We start from the raw sequence: 23404 nt of genomic DNA, 5'->3' as shown, positions 1-23404 counted from the left end.
TATTTGTGATGCCAGCAGGCAGGACTAATGACAGACCGTCCTGTTACCAGTGTGGTGCTGCCCTTATACTCAGCAGAGCTGGGAAGGAGGGAAGGCAAAGCCACCAAGTTCCTGCCAGACCCCACAGTCCTATCGTGACGATGCCATAATGAAGTGCTTGGAACATCTAATCAGATATTTTTAGACTAAATACATCAGTGCCTCTCGGTTGTGAGCACTGCAGCGCCTCTGGAAGGCATCTCGGGGGTGGGCTGGAGGTGGGAGAGAGAGGGGATAGAGAGGAGGGTTTTGTGGGGTGGATGGGGACAAGGAGTGACTGCAGCTGCTGCAGGGAAGGCAGAGCCCAACTCCAGATGTTTCAGCCCCAGAAAGCTTGCTGGACTGCCCTGAAGAACAGCCCCATGGACATACTTCATCTTCCAGAAAAGGGCTGTCTGAAGCTTAATAGCACCAAACTGAGCAAGTGTGACAGCAAACTTGAGCATATGGTTCCCATACATTTGACGGTGGTTCAGATTTTTGATAGGCTGTAGTTGATAGAGGTCTTTTTCAGTTCTGGTATAGCCTGAATGCGTTATCATTATCAGCCACAAGCCCTGGGCTGGGAATTGACGTGCTTTCTCTGCTGCCTGGGGCAGAGTTCTGGAAGAAAGAGGAGCCAATATGATTTCCTTATGCAGCCTTCCTGACCTTCCTTTTTTCTTACCCATTTTACCTTGCCAAAGTCCTTCTCTGAGCCTCGAGCATCGCTTGTTTTTCTCTTCTTGCACATTCTACTTTACTCCCATCTTGAAATGCTTTTGAGGTTTGGACAATTGGAGAGGTCCTCGGGAGGAGGGCGTCTCTGAGGAGCAGGAATGTGTAAGAGCAGAGCACGTGTCTGAAGCCATCCTGCTGACCTCCTTGTTCCTCCTTGGCAAGCAGTGCCCCACGGTGGGGAGCACCAGGCTGCCTTGTTGGTGCAGTGCCACCCCCGGAGCCCTTCTCAGAGTCCATCGCAATCCTAATTTAGGTCCTGGGGGTTGACCTGCTCTCACAGCACTGAGCTGCAGGAAGGTTCCTCAGCACAAGGGGATCATAACCCGGTGCAGGACTGGAGGTGTGAGCCCCTGACATGCCCGCACCAGGCTCTGCAGTACCACACCCTGCACGGCACATGTAGCATCTCACTCACAGAAGTGCAATGCAAGCGCTGCGTGCCCTCCCCACCCCCTGTGCCGTGTACCCTCCAGCCCTGCAGGTGTTGCTGCTCCTCATGCATCAATCCTTCTGCCAGCTTCCATGGAGGTGTCCCACTGAGGCTGTCCTGCCCGGGGCGGTGGCAATAGGGAGCTATTTATAAAGAGCTGGGGCTGGGCTGGGCCGGTCCCTGGCTCAGCTCTGCTTGCTGGAACATGTCAGGCGCTGTGATGGGGATGTCACTGCCACAGCTGCTCCCCAGCCCGGATTCCCTGCACAGGTGGGGGGGCCCAGCAGGGTGGCTGGGCATGGGAGGCTGCTTCCCCTTTGGCTGAGGATTTGTCTTCCGAAAGCTTTAAAAGAGGAGGAGGAGGACAGGAAGCTGTGTGTGAGCCTTCTACTGTAGCATGGCAGGGGCTGCAGTTCGTTTGAGCCCCGGGGCTGCTCAGGAGGTGACTGCCACCCCCGGCACCCTCCTCCCAAACCAAGGGCTTGCCTTGGCCCTGGCAGGGCTGCTCCCTGCTGCTGCCCTGCCCTCCACCTGCTGCTCTGAGTCACCAAATGCTTGCAGGTTAAATCACCCCTGGCTGCAGCACTGCCCAGCTGGGGCTGTGAGAAGCTTCATCACCAGGCTGTGCTATGCCAGAGCTGTGGAGCGCCTGGGGATGGGCTCCTGTGCCAGCAGGGCTCTGTGCTGCCAGGAGGGACCAGGACAGGTGCTCATGGCTTAAGCTTTGTCTGCGAGCTGGACATCAGTGATCAGGTGCAGAGTGTAGCAGAGGTGTGGGGAAGATCCCCTTGGCCGGGGCAGGTCCCAGAGCAGGGTACCAACCCCACTGCTCTCAGCAGAACGCAGTCCATAAGGGCAGGGCACAAGGCAGACAGGCATTCTGCATGGCTCAGTGCCGGCTTTTCCTGTCAGCTCTGCTCCAGATTTTCGCTCTCTCTGCTCAGATTGCAATCCTCAGAGTGTAATAGGGTGCTTCCCCAGCTCTGCACAGCCGCTGTCTGCTTGGATCACGGTGCAGGTCCCTGCCAACCCTGCCTGCGCTGGTGGCACAGGGGTGCCCCTGCCTAACCCCCCCACCTCAGCACCTCCCAGCTCTTGAAGGATGGAGAAGGGGGGGCAAGGTAAGCTGAGCTCTCTCCAGCTGCTATAAATAGCTGCGTCACCCACATGTCGTCTGAGAGTTCTGTGCCTGGGCTGGGGCTCCTGGGTGCACTTGAACCAATGGAGAAGGGCCCTATCTGCTCCCGGAGGCACGGAGTGTTGTCATGCTAGTGTCCCGTGGGATGCTGCTCAGGCTATACCTGGCCTGATCACAGCTGGCACCTCTCTGCTGGCAGCCTGCAGCAGGGACCTGCTGCAGAAAGCACTGGGCAGAGCCCATCAGCTCCCACCAGGCTGCTGGGGTGTGTGTGGGGGGCACAGGTGGAGGATTCCTTGCTATTCATGGCAGATTTGTGGGAGGAGGCTCTTCTGTAGGGAGCGATCAGATCAGAGAGAGAAAAGTGGTTCTCCTGGTGCTATTGGAGTGCATCTGTGGTCTCCAAGTGCTCCTGCACTCCCTCTAGGCTGGGGTTTGCTAGGGAGCCTTGATCATTGTGATGCCATCCAGGCTGTCTCCTAGGACTCAGTTTTTGGGGTGCTCTGTGTCTTTGGGGGATGACTGTTTGCGGCACATCTCCCACTTCTTGGGCATCTCAGGCTTTTTGATCACAACACGCATAGGTGCACAGGGAGATTCACAGCCATCTTCCCAGCAGTGGAGCTTCCCTTCTTCTGCCTGCAGACACCGGGACACCAGACTGGGTGAATCCCAGCTCAGAGCCCTTAATCAGTGGGGAAACCATTCCTGAACCCATCTGCATCTCCTGCAGAGGAGCCTGGCTGTGCTGCCCCAGCATCTGTCCCAGCCATCCCCAGGAGCAGTGTGCTCCTGCTGGCCAGGCAGAGCTATGCGACACACTGTGCATGTTCTCCATTCCTCTGCTGCTTTTTTTCTTGCATTTTTTTTTTTTAAAGTCACTGTCTGCGTGGAGAGTTATGTGGTGATGACAGTTTGTGATGGGTTACATACAAAATCCCTTGCATCCCCGAGGATGCTACCAGTTGAAAGCTTTTATGACATTTTAAAAATAGCCACAGAGAGGGAGAGAATGAGTAGATGGATGGGTAGGTGGATCCCTAATAAGGAGAGAAGAGGAAACAGCAAGAGGGGAATGGAAAGACTTCAGTGAACGGCATGCGAGTGATTGCTGGGAGAGGGGGTGGTGTGGTCATACCGAGCTGCTGAGCTGCGTGCCCAGCAGGAGTAGGAAACCCTATAAAAAGCCTGGATCTGAGCTATGCTCCCTGCACATGTCAGAGGGAAGGATGGGGCGAGCATCAGTGTGAGCTGTCTCTCCTGCATGCACTCGCTGTGCTCTACAAGTAGCTGTTAAAAATAATCCCTGACTCGGGCTGGCTTCTGCTCTGGTGTGGTTCCCAGAGCATCATCTGTGCCTCCCTCCCTGCTGCAGAGATTGGGCTGAGCGCTTCCCTGGGAGCTGACAGACAGGGCTGGCCCTGGCGTTCCCCAAATGTCGAGTTCCCAAGTGGGCTGTGCTCCAGGAAGGGGAGGAGGCTGTTCTGTCTTCTGCCCTGCTGCTGGCTGACAGCACCCGGAGGAAAAACGTGGGCTTGGGGCTGTGGGTGAGGGCACAGCATCCCCTCACTGCGTGGAGCAGCGATCCCATTGTGGGACAGCCCCCCTCTACCTCTCATCGCTGCTGGTGCAGCTCTGCAGCCCTCGTGGCAGCTCTTCCCATCACTCAGGGAAGATTACACCGAGTGTCTCCAAGAAATGCTAATTGCTTTGGCTTGCGCTTGGCACAGCAGAGCCACCGGGCACTCGGAGCTCTGAGTCAGCTCAGAGATCTGCCAGATCCTTGCTCTCCTTCCCCCAGAGTCAGCAGAGCTCTGCTGTGGCCGTGCTGCTCCCTGCATCCCCAACCCCACAGGGCTGTTCCTGGTGCCCCACCTGTGGGACACTTGGGGTCCTGCTGCCTGTGACATGGGATGGCAGGAGCTCTCTGTCCTGGGGAGCGCATGGTGCTCGTCCTGCTGCAGAGTCCATCAGCACCCTTCTATCCTCCCCGATCCCCTCTGCTGCTGCCCTCCTGTCCTGCCTCTGGCAATTGAAGTCCTGTGAAGCCAGGCAAGGCTGCTGGGAAGCATTCCTTGGCTGTGCCCCCACTCAGGCAGCAGGAAAACAGCACTAACAAGAGTCCTCTGTCCGATGTGCCAGCCTGTCACATCCAGGCCATCTAGCCCTGCTCCCCCATGGTTGCTTTTCCCATATGTGTTTGTTCCCCTCATCAGCAAGGCACATAACTGGGGAAGCTGGAGAGCGTGTGCTCCCTGGTCCTATGCTGCCCTCTCTCAAAGGGTCTGCTGCTGCTCTCCTTTGGAGGTCTGCAGCTCACAGCTTTATTTAGCACTGTAGCAGAGGAGCTGCAGTCCAAGCCCAGCTTAGGCGGGTGCTGTCCTCACCCTGCCCATCACCAGAACGTGGTGGCACCCCACACTGCACCCAGTGATGCTGTGAGCCCCTGGGGTGCGGGCAGGGGGAGGTGTGGGTGTGGGAGTGTCCCAGTGTGAGGGGTGTCCCAGAGCATCCCTCAGGTATGGGGTGAATTGAGGCCTTACTGAAAGGTCATCTGTGGCTGTCCTGGCTCCTGGCGTCCCACATGGCTCTGGTGGCACAAAGGGTCTGATTCAGAATGTAATTTTGCTCCTTGGCTGCAGTCCTTGGCTCGTTTAAGCTGAGAGCACGCACAACAAAGCCCGTGTTGATTATCCCTCATGAAAGGGGACTTGTTCCCTGAAAAATGCCAGTTCTGCTGGGCACGATGACTGCCCATTAATTGGCACTAATGAGGAGCTGGAAGGTGGCTTCTAGGGACAGGCGGGCCATGCTGGTGTGTTCAGGGATGGGAGCGGTGACCTCGGTGTGGGCACGCTGAGCATTGGGCCTGGGCTGTGCTGGACAGCATCACCATTCCCCTGCCTGCACGGGCAACGCTTAGCCCAGCTTGGAGCAGAGAGCGTGGAGGGTTAAGAGGATCTCTGATGCTTACTGTACACAGATGGATTTATTTACGTCTGTATGCAGAGAGGTGGGATGGGGAGAGCTGGATTCCCTCTGTCGGAGTGGGAGGGGGCAGTCCCCATTGGGAGCACAGTGCTGCTGGGCAGCAGCACCCAATGCCAGGCTTGGTTGTCTGCCTCCAGCCCCAGCAGCAGAGGCTCTCTGCCTTTTTTCTCCAGGCCCTGATGAAAGGCACTGAGGGCTTTTAGCAGCAGACAGCCGTGTCTGCCCGCCCGCCGCTCCTCGTGCTGGCAGCCCCCCCCTGCCTTTTGAAGTCGCTTTCTGGGCGTATGCAGAAGCCAAGGAGAGCATGAGTGTGGGAAGGAGGAGGGGAAGATGATGTCTGTGCAAACCCCTGCGTGTACTTAGGGGAGCTCATTGTTCAGCAGTGCTGCTCCCTCATCTTGCCACGTTGTCCCCTTCACACCCAGCATCCCCTTTGTCCCAGCAGCATGGACACCGCACGTCCTGCACATGGGGGCCCGGAATGCAGCTGGGGGTATGAAGCACAATCAGAGAGCATCACTCCTCTGACAACCAGCTGTGGAGATGGCCCACCCTTGTGGGGCTGGGATCAGACCCACAGCTTGGCTGACCCCTGTGTGCTGGTGGAAGGAGGGAGGTGCTGAAGAACTGGAGCCAGCTGCCCAGGCTCTCAGTACTTGTTGCTTTAAGGATGTCTCTGGTGTGGGGTTCTGTCCCAGAGTGTGGGAAGGGCTCCTCCTGGTTCTGTAGCAGAGCAGTGCCTCCAGGTACCTGTATAGGATGTCCTACAGCATGGCTTCAGGCCACCAGCAGGGGAATGACCCTGGAGGGACCCTTTGAGACAGCTGCAGTGGGGGCTGATGGGCACCAGCCCGGTGGTATAGCTCAGTGCACGCCCTGGGTCACATCCCCAGAGGTCATCCCAAGGTGAGCACTGAAAGGCAGCTCTCCTCCTCCCCAACACATCCCTGTGCTTTCTCTCCCCGTCGCTCCCTCCTGCCACAGCCTTCCTTCCGTTACCTCAGACCTGTTTCCCCTTCCTTCTTTTTGGCTTTCCCCCTTTCTTTCCTCTCTCCCCTTTTTTCCTCCATCAGCTTTGTTCGCCCCGGCTGTGTACCGGCGTTGCCATGACGACTGCCGGAGCATCTCTGCATCCTGCAGTAGTGGTCCTGCGCCCACCCCGGCCCTGGGGAGCAGCAGGATGCCCTCTGCCCCTCGGAGGGATGGCCACCCCCTCCTGCCAGGGTGGGGTCATCGGCGACACCTCTGCGGCACATCCTCTGTGCAGGCAGGGATGGAGCGGGGCATGGAGTGGTTATTGCTGGTGTGGATGGGGCCGTGCAGCTCCTGGTGCAGGGGATGGGAGGGGTGCTGGCAAGGCCAGCGTGGGCAGGTGTCTCTTCACGAGCTGTGTTCTGGTTTTTGGGACACGAGCTGAGCCACGGCTTGGAAGCAGAGTGTGTTTTGTGTCTCTGGTGCTGCTTTGCAGACAACATTTTCTTTCAGCGTTTGTCAAAGCTTCTGTGCCCCTTTCATGAGATAATTAGGGTGACGTGTTATTAGCTGGTTACTGGGGGAAAAATATATTTACTGAGGATTTATTCTGGAAACAACATTAATCTCCTGTATAGTTGCTAAGTCCCCATACATAATCTGGTTTTGATAATCAATTGCTATTGCAACCTCCCTTATAAATCTCAATTAAATGCACATTTAATTCACGTAAAGTTGCCAAACTTGCTTGTAGATTTCTGTCCTGCTGTTTGCCGTAGGCAGCTGTCTGTGTATGGAGCTCAAGTCTGTTTATCAGCCAGCCTGAAACCAGAGCATGCTTTGCCAAGGCAGAGTGGCAGCGCTCCTCTCCCATGGTCCTACAAGGAGATCCGAGCACATCCTTCTGGCAGAGCTGCACAAACACAAGTGCTCTGCAAACATCGACGCGCAGAGCCCTTCCCCTGCTGTTCTTTGTGCTGGGTTTGCAGTGGGGGAGCAGCAGCGTAGAATATCCTGAGTTGGAAGGGACGCATAAGGATCATCCAGTCCAACCCTTGCTGCCTCTCTGCTTGCGCACAGCAAGGCTTGGATGGAAACCAAGGGCCGGGGGGGCTCTGCGGGGCCCTGACCACCCCGGGGCCGGCAGCAGGGATGTCTCAAGCAGCGGCCGGGTCAGAGTGGAAGGAAGCGGGGGCTGTTGTGGGGCGAGGCAGTTGGCCCCAGCTAGCAGGATGTGTCCTGGCCAGCTTCCTTTGGAGCTGCAGGGAGATTCCAGCCGTGAACTGCTTCTCGTTGGGGCCATGGTGATTTATTTCAGCCTTGTGTTTTGCAAAAAGCATGCAGTGAACTGTGGTGGTGTGCACCCCGGAGAGGGAGCAGGACAAGGTTTGTTCAGGCAGAGCCCAGGGCCGCCTCTCCATGGCATCTACCAGGGGACACGCAGACTGACTGGGCAGGAGCGTGCACACCTCTGCTGCCATTCTTGCCATCGGGTTTTGTACCTCACCTGCACCCTGGGTGCTGAAGCCAATGCTCCCTGCAGCACAGCCTGCCTGCCCCTGCCACATGCCAGTGGGGGCAGCTGGAGCTGTGACAGCCTTGGTGACAGGGGACCGTGCTAGGGGAGCCATAAAAGAAACGATGAAGCAGTTGGAATTGCTGGGAAGATGTCTACTAAGATCTCTTCCTGAGCCTGGCTGGAGCCCAGCTTGCAAATTATGGTGATAGGGGAAATACACAAACATACAGATGGCACAAAGAACAAAAACTGCTGTCTTTTAATATTGAAAGCTCTGCTTCCGGCCAACTGCAACCAACACATGGCAGAAGATAAAGGCTAACAGCTTTAGGCGAGGCTGATGCACGCCGGCAGCCTGCATGGGAGCTGCAGGAGCCCTGCAGAGCCCCGCGTGGCTGTGCCTCACCTGGGCAGCAGCGTGGCCCTCCCCATTGCTGCTCTGGCTGTCCTTGCTCACCTCTGCGGTTGCAAGGGCCTGAGCTTATAGTTTATAAAAGATGCTCTGTCCCACGGAGCTTTAGCATAACGCCTGGCACAAAGGATGGGGTGGGGAAGACGGACACCAGGAGACAGCCAGGTGTCCCGCCAAGCTGCGCAGAGGGGGCAATCTTTTTATGACCACTTAAAGGCTCCATTTGCTACCTTCAACGGAATTAGTGCGGGGATTATGATAGATTAAGGAAGGCAGTAAACACCCTCTGTGCTGCCCATGTAACCAAGGACCACGCGGAGGCTGTGCTGAGCCCCTGTCCAGAGGGGGCTTGCGTGGCCTTTGTGGGATGTCCACACCGAATGACTGCAGGTGTGCTTTGTCTCTTCTGCCGTGGTTTGGTGGCTTAGCAGGGATGTGGCAGCGTCCTTCACCCCGCAGCTGTGGGCTATGGAGCGCCCCTCCCAAATCCCAGCTGTTTTAGACAGCACCTTCCTGGGATACGAGAGCGGAGAGAGGAATGCAGAGCCTGCTGGGGAAGCTCCTGGTGCCGTTGTGCTGCCAACCCTGAGCCGTAATTCATCCCCTGGAATGGCACTGGCTGCGCGGCGGCTGCTCTGCAGCCGTCAGCCTCTGAGCACGCAGCGGTGGCAGTGAGATTGCCCTGTAACGTACACCCCTTTGGTGTGTCCTATTTATGGGCAGTGTCCCCTCTGTGACGCCGACGCTCGTTTTGCCAGCTGTCACCCCCAGTCCGAATTTCCATTTTGTTGCATTAATACCTATATGGTGTGTCTGGATGGAGATTTGATTTCAAGTTCCCTCCCTGGAGTAGAAGGAGTTAAAAATAGCAAATCCACCACCCCTCATTCCCTGGCTGTGACGCAGTCTCCCAGGTTGGAATTACAATGCCGGCATGAATACGGTCTAAAATAAAACAAATGAGCGTATCGCACTCTGCAGAATGAGGGAACGAGCTCCGTGTCTGGAGCGATGACATGGAGGAGGCTCTGCCTTCTACCCTGTGCCTGCAGAAAGCAAGAATTCATCTCTCTTGCAGTGCTTGTATTGGCCAGATAAATGATGCTACGCACGGAGCGATTAGCGGAGTAATAGAGGAGGCATTCAGCCCATCAGGGAATCAGCAGATCGCAGAAGAAACGGGAAGAAATTAGCTTAGCGCGTTACAGTTTAGAGCTGTCTTCTTCGAGCATCACGTACCAGCCGCCTTCCAGGCTGCATCCAGATGCTGAGCCGTCAGCTGTGCTGGGACACGGTCCATGAGCAGGGGCAGGTGTGGGCATCAGCCTGCCTCCAGCTCACCTGACCCGGCTCTTTCTCTGCTCTGGGTTAGAGAATCCTAAATCCCCTCATTTCTCGCTCTCAGACACTGCCCCAGTTTAAAAACTGCTGGCTCCTGGCTCGCTTTGTAATATTTTAAATATAGCATCCTTTATGTTTTTTGATGCACGCACCATATGTTTTGAAAACTGCAACAAAATCCATGGCGCTCGTGGGTGGAGGTTAAAGGGAAAAAGCATTTCCATACGGGAAGCCGCAAATACGAAACACAGCAGCAAACAGAAAATCCCCCCGTGCAGCAGCCAGCAATAAGCTCCTTTCTGTCCCGGCTGTCTCGGTGCACACGAGGGGCCGTGCTGAGCTCTTCCACTGTGTCAGCCCTTCTCTCGACCTGGTGCCGACTCCTCGAGTTCAGTCTCCACCATGCACATCTGGAGCCCCTGACTGGAGGACCCGTGGGCATCTGTGCACGTGGACACCCCAAACCTGCCCAGCGCACCGAGAGCAGAAAATAGCACTGTGTGGGCTGGGGCTGGGCTCCGTCCCCAGCCAAGGCGCTGTCAGAAGCTGCTGGGTGAGTGCTGTGCTGCTGCAGCTCACCCACTTGTCACGCCTCATGAATAAAATCCGGGGGAGGTGATGGGCTCCGGCCGGCCCTGGGCTGCTTCCCTGTGGGCCAACTCATGGTCACCGTCAGCCTGGGCAGGCAGGAGAGGGGGTGACAGCTGTGGGGAGGGGGCTGGTGATACACACATAGGACCACCGAGGTCACCCTCGTGTCTCTGTGCCCACCTCGGGGTGCAGACCCCAGCCCGTTTGGGGAGCAGGCAGAGATGGAGCCCCCCACGCCCCGGATGTGTGGTGTATCATCAGTGCAGGACACACTCATCCGCCTCGCTCCCCCGCGCTCACACACAATGTAGTGGTATCTCTAGCAGCCTGGGCAAGATTTTTAAGCTGAACCAGATGTAAGGATGAAATTCCATCGTCAGCTTTGCAGCGGGGATCCCTCCTCGTCCGCCTCAAACAAACCTTCCTGCAGCCCGAAGTGCTGAGCTGGGGAGCACTGCACATCTGCGGGGCCAGCTGTGGTGGCAGCTGGGCAGCGGCAGGGCTGGGTACGTGGTGGCTCCTGTCCCTCTGTGTCCCCCCGTGCCTCTCCTGCTGATTATTGCTCCTGAAGGGTGGCCGAGCCCTCTGCTTCCAGAGGCGATCCCTCAAGGGAAGCCTGTTTGGGCTCTCTGGGCTGGAATCCGGTGTTCTCACAGCCTCCCAAGTGAAGGGCTGATGTGTGTGTGCCGCTGTCTGCTCGGGGCATTGCACGGTGCTCTCAGCTTCCACTCAGGCGAGCGGAGCCCCGGGCAGTGCGTGTGTGCTGGGTTCAGCCCTGGGGATGCATGCATACTGCGCTCCCTCTGCCTCACACACATGTGCCTCACCCTGCTCTCTTTTTCTCAACAGCTGCCTGAATGGATAGCTGTCTGCCCAGCCCTGCCAGCCCGTGCCATGTCTGCACTCTTGTCTTTAAGTGACCCTCTTCCAGCAGATTCTGCCCGTAGGTGCTGGGCAGAGAGGCTTTGCCTGGGCTGCAGCACCACGATAAGGCCCCTCTGCAGACTCCCTTTGCAGCCTCGCCCTGCCCTCACATCTCTCCTCCCACCAGCTCCTGCAGTTTCCCTCTGTTTCCCTTTTGGCAGGCTGAACATGCACATCCACATCATGTCTGAGGCTTGGCCTAACGCTCCCTCATTTCTTCTGGTTCAGCCTGAAGGCTTTGCTGCCAGCTCTTCAGCTGGAGCAAATCAGATCAGGCGGTGTCCCGGGATGCGTGCAGCCAGCCCCCATCCCCCAGCCCACTGCCAGCACTGCTCCCCCGCCTTGCTGCTGGGCTCTTCAGTGCAGCATCCCTGCTCCTGCTCGGAGCCACCCGAAGCAGGACTCCGTGCCACCTGCTGTCACCCAGGGACCGCTGTGCTGTCCCCTCCCACTCAATGTAAGTCCCTGCTTCAGGCTCACCGCGGCTCCTGCCCCGGGCAGCGAAGCGTTTCAGCCATTATTAATTAAAATGCAATCTATCCTCTCTCTTCCTCTCCCCAAGCCACCAAGAACTGCTAAAATATTCTCAGGGATAATAGGGAGAGGAATTAAATAGTTACTGTGAAATTCAAGCTGTGCCTTTCGGAGATTGATTGCTGCTCCTGGAGCCTCCAATTCCCCTTTGAGTACTGCGTACCCACAGCCGTGCTCGGTGCAGACACCGTGCCAGCATCAGTGAGATGCACAGCCCGCCTGCAGAGATCGTACCCCAGGTTCTTGGAGGGGGGTCTCTTTCTTTCTCCCACCCCATTTCCACAGGGGTGAGCGGCAGCAGCTGCTTTCATCCCATGGGGGACGAAAAGCACCCAGTTTCAGGGTATGGGGCTCTCTGCTGCTGTGATGCCTGCAGGCGAGCAGTGCGGCAGCACCAGGCTGCAACGGCAGTTCAAGGAGCTCTGGTTGCCATGACAAGCTGAACAAGTATTGGCTAGGAAAAAGGACCCCAGCAGTGCTTGGTGGGGATGGGAGCGAAGCAGTGGGTACTGCGGGCACACACACCTACATGAGCTGTGCACAGCCGTGGGGGAGCAGTGTGGGTCCGAAGTGGGGATGGTGCTCCCAGGGCTTCGTGTTCAACCTGTGAGCAGCCGTGGGACTGCTTTACAGGATGATGTTTGCGTCAGCGGTGCTCTGGGTGTGCCCGTGTCACCGTGACCCTGTGGTGACGGTGTGGGGCTGCCAGCACAGGTGTGTTCCTGTGGGGCTGGGACTGAGCTGCGCTCCCGGGGTCATTTGGGGGTGTCCTCTTCACAGGGTCAGGGGAGGGAAGCGCCCGAGTGCTTTCTTTTGCTGTGCTGCCCCACATCGAGGTCCTCATGTTTCTCAGCAGCGTCAAAAACCAGAGCAACAGCTGCTTCCTCTCCTTCTTGGCAATCTGGACATCAGTGCTCCTGGCAGTGGGTTCTTCCAGCAGCCCCTCACCCAGCACCGCCCACGTCCCTGGGTGCTGGGGGTCTGCCTGCAGGTTGGGCTGACCCCGCAGAGGGTCCCTGGGCTCCCCCGGTCCTGGCAGGGAAGTAAACATCCTGCAGGCCGGGGCCGGGTCAGCACGGGGGACAATCGCCAGCTTCCTCAGCACTCACGTTTAGAGAATAATTTCCATGAACGCAGCCAGGAACTAACTCAGCTGCACAGGCAGGGCCCAGAATATTCGCTGCTCTGTCTGCTTTCCCCTGTTTCTTTCTGTCCTATTTCCTTTTCTCCTTATTCTCCCCCTTATTCTCCCCCCCCACACCGTTGCAGTGCCTGACCTCCCTCCTCTCTTTTCAGGGTGGCAGCAGTGTTTCCCCCAGGCCAGCTCCCACCTGGCACATGGTGCTGCTCTGCCCTTGCCACTAGCATGAGGTTGGTGCCACCTGTGTCACCCATAGCAGCAGTGACAGCATAGCAGTGACACCATAGCAGTGACACCATGGTGGTGACAGCATGCTGCCCTTTCCCAGCTGCAGCATCACATTACCTTGGAGACCCCCAGGGCTGGGATCTGGGGAACAGAGCAGCACAGCAGGTCCCATCCCCATCCATCACACCCACGTCCCATATCCTGCTGCCACCACCCTTGGCACCCACATGTTGTTTATGTCCTATGTCACACCGAGGGAGGTGACGTGGGGCGGGGGGACAGTGTAGGGGAGGTGGATCAGTAATTGGCCGTGATCTGATTAGGGCTGGATTAGGGTGGTGGCACACTGAGGACTCACTGTAAGCTGTAGATGGCCGCTGGGATCCCAGCCCTACCTGCTCCACACTCTGCACTTCCTAATGATGCTGTGCTTGGAGCCCCCCGGCTATTTCAAGGCAATTTGGTGACCTTCCATCTGGGTCCTGGGGCAGCGTAGCTGGGGTGCACACACCTGCACTGTGCCTTACCAGGCTGTGCACAGCCCAAGTGCCCTTCCCCATCAGCAGAGCTGGACACAAGCACACCCACGGCACCGCCTGGCTCCCAGCTCATCCCTCCCTTCCTCCCACGGCATTTTCACAACCGTGGCCGAGTTCCTCCCACCCTTGGCCACCACAGGACGGGCCCTCAGCCCCACCATGATGAGAAACTCACATCCACAGCTCCCACCCTTCCTCCCCACAGGGGCAGCAGGGCTCCTGCAGCGAGGGGAAATCCCGCACCTCACCTCCCACTGCTCTCCTGCTCTGTCTGCAGGATGAGGGGATTCGGGGCACAGACTCCTATTCCCAGGGTGCTGCCTCTCCCTTCCCATCTCCCCACAGGATCTCCTTCATGCCCCCCAGCCCAGCTGGCACAGTGCATCCCCGACCTCTCCCTCAGCACCGGCGCTTCCAGCAGAATTCCTTTCTGGCCACTCACTGCCACCCCTCAGCCTCAATGTCTCTGGCCTGGCACACTGCCTTCCTCTTCCTGAGCTGCCCGGCCCCAGCCTGGCCTTCACCTTCACCTTCACCTCCACCCACCCCCGGGCTGCAGCACTGCAGGGTCAGGATGCCCAGCTGCAGTCACCCCTCCCAGTGCCAACACATCCCCACGTTGCAAAGCAGCCCCAGCAGCACCCACCTGGTTATGAATTACAGGGTGAATGCTTTACTTTTTTCACAGTCCGAGCATTCATTAATGGTAATTAATTACATCAGCCCTCTCCATCCCCCTGCAGAGATGCTATCTCATAAACATACTGATAGCAAACACAGCGTTGAGCTGGGTGGGAGCCTCCCATCACCTATTGCTCATGGTACAGAACCCACCTGCAGCAGCGCTTGCTTAATTGGCCTAACAATTAGAAGACCTAACAGGCAGGGAGAGGAAGATAGGGGTAGGAGCTGGCCTGAAGGATGGTGGATCTTTATCAATGCACCTTGGTGTGCTGCCATGCAGGAAGGGGTGGCACAAAGCTGCTCTGGTGCTGTTTGGGGGCGCTGTCTCCCCCCCAGCGCGGGCTCTGAGCCCCTTGTTTGCATGCAGCCAAACCAGCGCAGGGCAATGGGCTCTGACCGGAGGTGCCACCTTAATCCGGATCAGTAGAAATCTGCCACGTGCCCACGCGTGGTGCGCTGCTGCTGTGGTCTGCCAGTCCGGTGCCAGAAGGGACGTGCAGCAGCCCCAGCCCTGGGCAGCACGACGGCACTAATCGCCAAGTGGAGCCAGCTCAGTGTCCTGCTATACAGCAGCGAACCGGGCTGAGATTATGGCATTCCTCAGGCAGCGCCCACCCCCTCGCCCCGGCTGCTGGATCCCAGCCTGGAGGCCACTAATGCTACTTACATTATTAGGGGATTATTTGGGTGTAATGAGCTTTGCCCCGCTCAGCTGTCCCCTACACGGAGCCGCGGGGATGTGTGACACTTCCTGCGTGGGGCCGCTCCCAGCCAGGCACGGCCCCGCTGAAACAATGCCGTAATGTTCCCAGTGAATAATTCCAGCATGAGCCCAAGGTTAATCCCAAACCAGGAGCGCTGCGCTCGGCTCCGAACAAAGGCAGTGCCAGGGTGGCGGTGGGGCTCGGAGCTGCGTCCTGGCACATCACTGCGGGTGCCGATGGGTGCCAATTGGTGCCACAATGCGGCACTGGGTGCCCTTCTGTCCTCAAACCCTTTTCCTTTCCTCCCAGCAAGAGATACGTTGCTATGGCCACAGAGAAGTTTCCCCTGGAGACCAGCAGCCCCGAACAAGTGATGCCTGCGCTCTCTGACACCTATTCCCCCCCCCCCCCCCCTTTTTTTTTTTTATTATTATTATTTACTGAAGTGTTAATTTCATTTGCAGCCTCTCGCCGCCCCGCTCCCCCCACTGCTGTTCCGGCAGTGGATTGCCATGGCCGTGTCCCAGGGCTCAGCTCCCACCTTGTTCTGCACAGTGTGAGCATGGCGTGTGTGTGGGGGATGTTCCAGCGCTGTGACTCCTGCTGTGCTGGACACCCCTCCAGGATGGGAACCCCCTTAGCGGGGTCAGTGCAGGGCACCGTGTCCGTGGGCACTTGGCCTTTTTGAGATGGGCTTTTACAGTGAGACCATCTCTAATGTCACCTTGACTTTTCTTTCCGTGCTTTACAAACCCATAATGGGCTGTTTCTGTTCCCCGTTACTCGATCTGCCCCTCGCTGAGTGAAGAGCTCTGCAATGAGTGCACTCCTCTGTCCCACTGTTCCTGGGAACGCAGCGCAGTGCCTGGTCATGAAGCCGCCAGCCCTTTGTAATCCCTACCCCTTAATAGCTGGGCTGCCCAAATTGCATGTTGCTCTCTGAACTCTCAGCAAACAAGTGCTCTGCTTCTTGGCTGTGATCTCTGTTCACGGCGACGGACAGCCCGGAGCTGCCACTCTCAGGTGGAGCAGGGAAAGCAGGAGCTCCTCCTTGCAGCATTTGCTGAGTGCACGTCTGGGGGCTGTGCTGAGCCAGCAGAAAGCCCCTCTGCTCCATGCAGTTCCTGCCCTTGATGACTGTCAGCAGCACTGTTGTCCATAGCAGGGTTGTCAGTGCCGTGATGCCTGGCCGGGCCATGTCCCAAATGCTAACAGACCCTTTTCCTCCCACTTTCCCTTCCCTCCTTCCTGCCAGCAGTTCCCTACCAACAGAACCCCTACACGGCCGGGAGCGGCTCCACCGTCATCCAATGCTACCGCTGTGGGGACACCTGCAAGGGCGAGGTGGTGCGTGTCCAGAGCAACCACTTCCACATCCGCTGCTTCACCTGCCAAGGTAGGACGATGCAGCACTCGCAGTGTCCCTGAGTGTTGCCAGCATCACCAGGCTGTGTGCAGGGGTGGCTGACACCTTGGAGCTGCCGCTCCCTGTGAGCTAAGTGAATGCCACCGAATATATCTTGGGGGAGGGGGGGGGCTGCTCTGTCCTTCAGGTCAACAGGAGGAGGATGAGGGGGTGCCACCAGCCTGGCTGAGCTGAGTTGTAGCAGGGGAGATGCCCAGGGCAGGCACGTGGCACAGCTGTGCTCAGGGTGCCACGGATACTCTGTGCTCAGCTAGGACCCAACGGCCCCAGGAGGCCGTGTAAATAGAGGGGAGAGGTTGCTTGTCCCCAGAGGCCAGGTGCAAGAACAGAGCCGGGGAGCTATAAAAGCCAACAGCCCAGAACCGAGGCTGCAGGGCTCCTCAGCACATTTGTTATAGCAGCCGCTCTCCAGCAGGCCGGCGGCTGGTTCTGTGCATTGTAAAGCATCTCATTACCAGGGCTTTTAAAGGTCTCACAGCACCCCGTGCTAAGCAGGGCGCGTATCCTGTCCCCTTGGCCATCATCTTGCCACTCCCCCCGGGCACCCAGGGCTCAGCAGGAGGGGACAGTCCCCTGGGGCCGTCACCACTCTGTATAGCCCTGGCTCGCCCTGGGGGCCAATGTGCAGAGGCCATGCTGAGCTCCCCCCCCTCCTCCAGCTCTGGTGTCTGTGAGCAGAGGGAAGCTGCTTGCTCAGACAGCCGCTGGCTTCAAAGGGCACAGAGCTGCTGGAGAGCTTGGCACAGTTCATAGCCTGCTCTGGGAGTGAAAGGGAATAAATAATGAGAGGAAATCCTCCTGTCTCACCTTCCCTCTCAGCCCTTACTCCTGCCACTGGCTGCTGCCAGCTCCCGTGCCAGCCCTGAGGTTTGTCCCCATGTGTCCCCAGGAGCGTGGCACAGCTGCGAGGATGTTCTCTGGGTCCCACAGCAAACAGGGTCTGATCCTTCCTCACGTGTTCCTCCTTCTGCTTCCCGATGCCACCCAAGGGCTGGGGGCTGCCTGCCTGCCCTGTACCCCATCACCTGGTGGGATGGGTGATGGACATCATGTCCCAGGAGCTGGTCCCTGTGCTGTCCCTGCTGTGCCTCCCGGAGTATGAAGCTCCCGGGGTCTGCGTAGATGGAAAAGACGTAGGAGGGAGATGACACAAAGGAGCAGGGCTCGCCGTGTCTCCTTGCATCACCCTGACGGGCTGTGCACCGCTCACATCTCCCACCGGAGGGGATGCAGCGGGGCTGGGTTGGGTACCGATGGACAAACAGCAGTGCGAGCGGCTCCTCCGGGAGCCCCATCCCGCACCCGCGCGGCCCAACACTGACACCTGCTGGTGCTGGGGCGGGTCTCAGCGGGGAACCCTCCGCGATGCCCGCGGACAGCCGGCCTTGCGGGGTGCCCGCAGCGCTGCAGCCGGGGGACGCACCCCGAGCTGCCCCCGGGATCCCGGGGCCGAACCCCCTGCTGATGGCTGCGCGTCCCCCCCGCAGTGTGCGGCTGCGACCTGGCCCAGTCGGGCTTTTTCTTCAAGAACCAGGAGTATATCTGCACCCACGACTACCAGCAGCTCTACGGCACCCGCTGTGACAGCTGCGGGGACTTCATCACCGGGGAGGTCATCTCGGCGCTGGGCAGGACCTACCACCCCAAGTGCTTCGTCTGCAGCACCTGCAGGTGGGACGTCAGGCACACGTGGGGGCACGCTGGTTTGGGGGCTCTGCTCCCCCACTTCATCTCACGTGTCCCTGTCCTTCTCCTCGGCTGCAGGAAGCCGTTCCCCATTGGGGACAAGGTGACGTTCAGCGGGAAGGACTGCGTCTGCCAGAACTGCTCCCATTCGCTCATCAGCACCAAACCCATCAAGATCCACGGGCCCAGCCGTAAGTCAGCCACCAGGGTGTGATGTGAGGGACCCCCAGGGGCTTCTGTGGGCGCTGCTCCTCAGGCTGACAGGGCTGCGTGCACTCTCCCTGATGTTCCTTTGTAAGCCTCTCTCCATGTCCCCTAGCAGGGTTATAGCTGTTCCCTTCATCACTGGGGTGGTGCTGGGCACAGGTGCCGGTGCTCAGGGATGGGAGGGGCTTTTGGGGCTGGCATGCAGCACGGCACGAGCACTCGGGGAGGTTTGGCAGGAGGAGCAGAGCGGCCTTCATCTCCACCCAGGGCTGCAGGTCACTGCTGGTTTCGGAAACTCCCTTGCCCGGTGTGTGACCTGGGTGGGTGGTGCTGTCTTGTCCCTGTGTGAGGCTGTTTGTGCTCCTTCCCTTGTGTTGCTGTTACCGACTTGAAACTTACCAGGACCAGTGGAAAGGCTGCACTGGGTGGGTTTGGCTGGCCCTCACTCTGGGGATGTGGCTGCACTGATGAGCCCAGGTGCAGCACAGGGCTTCCCTACCTTCCTCCATCCCCACCCTGTGCCCCACGGATGAGCTGCCAAGGGCTGCCCATTGCCTCCCTTAGCGGGGCCATAGGAAGGGGAAGGGCAGCCATGTGCTCGGCCTCTCATCAGCTTCCTCCTTTCCCACCCCTTCAGCCAGTGCTCGCAGCCGGAGGAGCGGGGTTACCCAAGGGCATTGCGCTTTGTTCACGGACAGCAGGCAGATGCATGGTGCCTTGGGGCCCTGGCACTGCCATCCAGGGGAATGGCAGGGAAGGCACGCCTCTGCAGGGCTGCCACTGGGGGCTGCTGCTATGCTCTGTAGGAGAACAGCCCTGAGAGCAAAGTGCTGTGCCTCTTCCTGCAACCCCAGCTTGGGGAGCAACCTGAAAACCAGGCGAACAGCACTTGTGTGAGAGAAGGACCAGATCCCAGCTCAGCTGAGCTGCCCCATCTGTTTTCTGCCAGGGGCTCACCCAGCTTTGCCCTGTGGGCAAGAGCTTGGTGTGGAACTGCCCAAGGCTGGGCAGAAAGCCTTGCTCTACTTGCACAGTGCCTCGGGAGGGAGGAGGGCAGCAAGGAGAGGGTTAAGGAGCAACCCCATGGAACCTGCTGCACCGGGGCAGAAGAGGATGAGAAGCCAAGGTCAGGGGTCCAAGGCCCATGTGCTTCCTGCTCTCAGCCTTGGCAGGAGCCAAGAGTAGCAGGGAAGGAAGGGAGTCTCGTAAATACCACGGTGGGGCCGGATGCAGTGATGGAGAGCGCAGCCCTTCCTCTGCTCTGCTCTGCTGAGCACTTCCCATCCCTCTGCCCCATGGGAGCCCTGGGTAGCACAGCCCCAGAGAGCCCCGGACGGTGCCGTGGTGGTGCCAACCCCAGCAGAAAGACTCTCCTCCCAGCTCATTCTGAGGACAGGCAGGGGCAGGTGATATCTTCCCATCTGTGCTGAAGGGATGATCCCCCAAGAGCAGAGGTTTCATCCGTTCCCCCTTCTTTTTGCCCCCCTACTCCAGACTGCGCAGGATGCAAGGAGGAGATCAAGCAGGGCCAGTCCCTCCTGGCACTGGAGAAGCAGTGGCACGTCAGCTGCTTCAAGTGCCAAACGTGCGGGATCATCCTCACTGGAGAGTACATCAGCAAGTGAGTGCTGCTGGTTGAGCTTGGCTGGTCTGTCCTTGGCTGCTGGGGCTGCAGTGAGCACCCAGCTATGGGCAGCCCGCTGTGGGTACCTGGCTATGGGCACCTGGCTATGGGGGGCAAAGCAGCAAAGCAGTGAGCAGGTGACTCAGATATGTGATGGGATTTTGGCAGTGCAAGGTGTTCTGGGCCTGGTTTACCTGCCTCATCCATCTCCTCCTTCTCCTGAAGGGATGGAGTCCCATACTGCGAGTCTGACTACCATGCACAGTTCGGCATCAAGTGTGAGACATGCGACCGGTACATCAGCGGCAGGGTCCTGGAGGTGAGTCCTGGGGCCACAGCCACCTATCCTGGGCTGTAAGAGGGACAGTCCCACCCAGAAGTGTGTGCCCTGGGGAGCTGTGGGAGATTCGTCACCCTCATCACATCATTCCTCTGTCTGGGCTGTGGCTGTCCCTGCAGTGTGTGTGTGGACACCTTTGTCTGGAGTGTGGCAGTAGAAGGAGGAGCAGAACCACACTGCAGACCTTTGGGGTCTGGTACCAAAGCACCCGGTGCCCTGGACGTGCCCCACACATGGGGACTCCAGCTCTAACCAGCTGCCACCATACCTGTCTCCAGAGCATCCCCAGCCTGCAAGCACATCCTTTGCAGCCTGCTGGTTGCCTTGGAAACGCATCCAGCACAGCCACCCGCCCAGGTGAGGGCTGCAGCACCCAGCCATCCCTGTGCCTCCTCCTTCCCCTCCCCAGGCTCCTGTCCTTGGCCACATCCAGAGGTGGCTTTGCCCGTTTGCCAAACCTTGGCCAGCAGGAGCTGCTTGTGCCAAGCTGCTGTGGGATGCAGGGATCTCATGGGGATCCAGCAGCAAGGATGAGTGCAGGTGGCCATGGCGCTGGTTTGAGGCAATGGAGCAGCTGCACAGCCTGCAGCAGACAGGCAGGTGGGAATTGCTGCCTGAGGGAGGAGAGGTCCTTCAGGGCCAGTCCTTCTGCAGCCCCTGCTCCTGGAGTAGAGGATGCAGCCATGCTTGCTGTTCCTACCCAAATATCTGCAGGGGATAAAAGGCTGGAAAACCCAGCCTGACTGTAATCCAAAGGGTCAGAAGGTGGGAGGCAGAGAGAAAGATGTCGGAATAAAACATGCTGTGGTTTTTAGATCCGCTGGTGTTGCCGTGGAGCTGGGCTGTGGCAGGATGGGGAGATAGTAATGCTGAAAGCATGTGCAGCTGCTGCTGAGACCTTCCTGCTGGGTAGGGGAGCTGCTCCCAGGGCAGCACTGCACCCACCTCTCTGCCACCCCAGAGAACAGTGATGGGGAACAGCATCCCCAAGCCGGGGGTACCACGGCTCTGCAGTGAGCCAGGCACAGGTGCTGTGAGCTGAAGAAGCAGTGGTGCAGGCAGCAGCTGGAGGAGGGGTCTGGAGCCTGCTGAGAGCTGGGACAGGGCGCCTCCAGCCTGGGTCACCCACAAGAAGTGCTCACCCCTCCCCAGTCCCTGTTAGCTGAGCTGAGAGCATCAGGCCTGGCCAGGGAACCTCCTGTGAGGCTGCAGCCAGGGCTCTCCGGCATCTTCCTCCCATCCTTCTTCAGGAGCTGCCCGTGCCCAGGACTTCTTTCTGCTGACTTCCAGTCTCCAGCACTGGCTGCTGTGAGCGTGAGCTCAGCACTGCAGCAGCTGCTGTGGGCCAGCTGCCCAGCACGGGGCGCTCCATTGGCAAACCCCAGAGAGGAGCGGGGTGAAGGCAGAGCTTCCTGAGCTCAGATCCCACTGGCAGCACTGGGTGGCACCACTCAGTGCCTGCCTGAGAGCTTCCCCCAGGAGCCAGGGGCTCCAATCGTCATCTCCGGCAGAGAATGGAATGAAAAGGGCGCCTTTAAATAATGTGAGGCCTTAACGAGCCTTCCCGTGCTATCCATCAGCTGCTGGGCTTTCCGAAGGGCTGGAGCTGTGCAGCCAGGCACGAATGATTAATGAGCCTGTGAGGGTTCCCGAGTGATAACGAGCAGATCTCGCCACCCACAGCCTCTGCCACCCTCTTATGAGCTGTAATGTGAATCAGTATCGGAGAGGCAAGGCATGCACACAGCTGGGATGGCTGTCTTTGGAGAGGTGGGTGGTTGCTCAGGCTCTGCACTCCCCGGTGGATGAGGCCGTGCTCCCCCTGTGCTCAGGTCTGCTGCACTTCCCTGCCAGCCTACCGCAGCAGCACGTATGGACCAGACAGGAAAAGATGTGTGTGTTATTTCTTAGTGTCAGCACATTGAGCCATCGAGAGGTCTGAAAGCACTGACCTCACCTGGCTGCAGCACATCCTGGCTCCAAGAGGGTCCGGAGGAGCAGCACATCAGCCAGTCGGGGGAATGTGTCTCCAACCTGAGCTGTCTCCAGCAGCCCATAGTCCCATTCCCATATGGGAAATATGGAACTGCACATACACTGGCCCTGGTGTTTAGGAGCTGAGGCTTAGCTGCATTGTTTTCAGTCTCTTTCCTCCCAGCTTACAGCTGAATCCTCCGATTGACACAGTGATGGTGGGTCCCTCTTGGCACAAATCAGAGGGGGGAAGCTGCTGGTTGCCTTCTGTGCGCTGGGAGGATCAGTTCCCTGCTGATTTTATGGGCAACCACCTCTTCTCTGCGGCACTTCTCGCTAATCTTCGCGTCAGACTTTTCTATTGATCTTCCTTGCTTCAAACTGTTCCCAGCTCCCCCTGTCACTGCCATTGCCATTATCAGCAAGAGCCTCATCTTCCCTCTGCTGCCCTCAATCACCCCGGTTATTGCAGGAATACAGTGTCTGGTGAGGCCGTGCCCTGAGCCAGGGCTCCCAGACCTGCAGGTTGGGTCTATTTCTTGCATGAAACACGCTCTGCTTTCCTCCACTTTGTGTTGCTCCCCCTGAGGTTTTGCCCCCCAGGCATGCCCAGGCCCTGCCCCACTCAGGCTGTTCCCTTGCAGGCGGGTGGGAAGCACTACCACCCCACCTGTGCCCGCTGCGTGCGCTGCCACCAGATGTTCACCGAAGGAGAGGAGATGTACCTCACAGGTAGGGACTGCTGCAGTGATGGGGGCTGTGCCCAGTGCAGGGAACCCCAGGACCCCTTCCCACCTGTCCCACCTCCCCCTCGTCTAGGTTACACTGAGCATCTGAGGCTCTGTCTCTGCTCAGCTGCTTTGGTTCTGGCAGGAGCTCATTCCAGCTCCCATAGGAGCCACTCCCAGCTGCACACCTCTGGTACCAACAGCTCAGTGCAGCTGGGGACAGCACAGCCACATCCCACTGGGGAACAGCAGGCTCTGGGCAGGGGCAGGAGGTGGCAGGGCTGGAATGTGCAGGGACAGGATGGGGCTGGGGACGTGCAGGCACAGCAGCTGGGTGATCTCTAGCAGCTGTGCACAGAGCTCAGGCACTTTCCCTCTGCACTCCAGGCTCTGAGGTGTGGCACCCCATCTGCAAGCAGGCAGCCCGGGCAGAGAAGAAGCTGAAGGTAGGTGGCAGTCAGAGGCCTCTCCAAAAGCTGCAGGTCCCAAGTGCTGACACAAGTCTCTGGGCG

General features: G+C 58.5%; 1 protein-coding gene across 3 annotated transcripts in view; it reads left to right on the top strand.

Annotated features, from left to right (window-relative positions):
- The window catches only part of ABLIM3 (actin binding LIM protein family member 3), a 35191-nt gene that overhangs the window by 4014 nt on the left and 7773 nt on the right, over window positions 1-23404 (top strand). Inside the window, exons 1-8 of one of the 3 annotated variants that reach the window (XM_046900521.1) lie at window positions 379-2310; window positions 16166-16303; window positions 17821-18004; window positions 18098-18210; window positions 19721-19847; window positions 20076-20169; window positions 22809-22896; window positions 23280-23338. In XM_046900521.1, coding sequence (XP_046756477.1) covers window positions 2292-2310; window positions 16166-16303; window positions 17821-18004; window positions 18098-18210; window positions 19721-19847; window positions 20076-20169; window positions 22809-22896; window positions 23280-23338 — 822 coding nt within the window. In that variant the 5' untranslated portion in view covers window positions 379-2291. Of the gene's footprint in view, window positions 1-378; window positions 2311-16162; window positions 16304-17820; window positions 18005-18097; window positions 18211-19720; window positions 19848-20075; window positions 20170-22808; window positions 22897-23279; window positions 23339-23404 lie in introns of those variants that run through there. The other 2 variants (XM_015293686.4, XM_015293685.4) reach the window with 2 other exon arrangements.

This window comes from Gallus gallus, chromosome 13 (assembly GCF_016699485.2).
Source record: "Gallus gallus isolate bGalGal1 chromosome 13, bGalGal1.mat.broiler.GRCg7b, whole genome shotgun sequence".
NCBI classification, from domain to species: Eukaryota; Metazoa; Chordata; class Aves; order Galliformes; family Phasianidae; genus Gallus; species Gallus gallus.
Note: the sequence above shows the minus strand (reverse complement) of the source record. Positions and strands in the feature narration are given on the sequence as shown.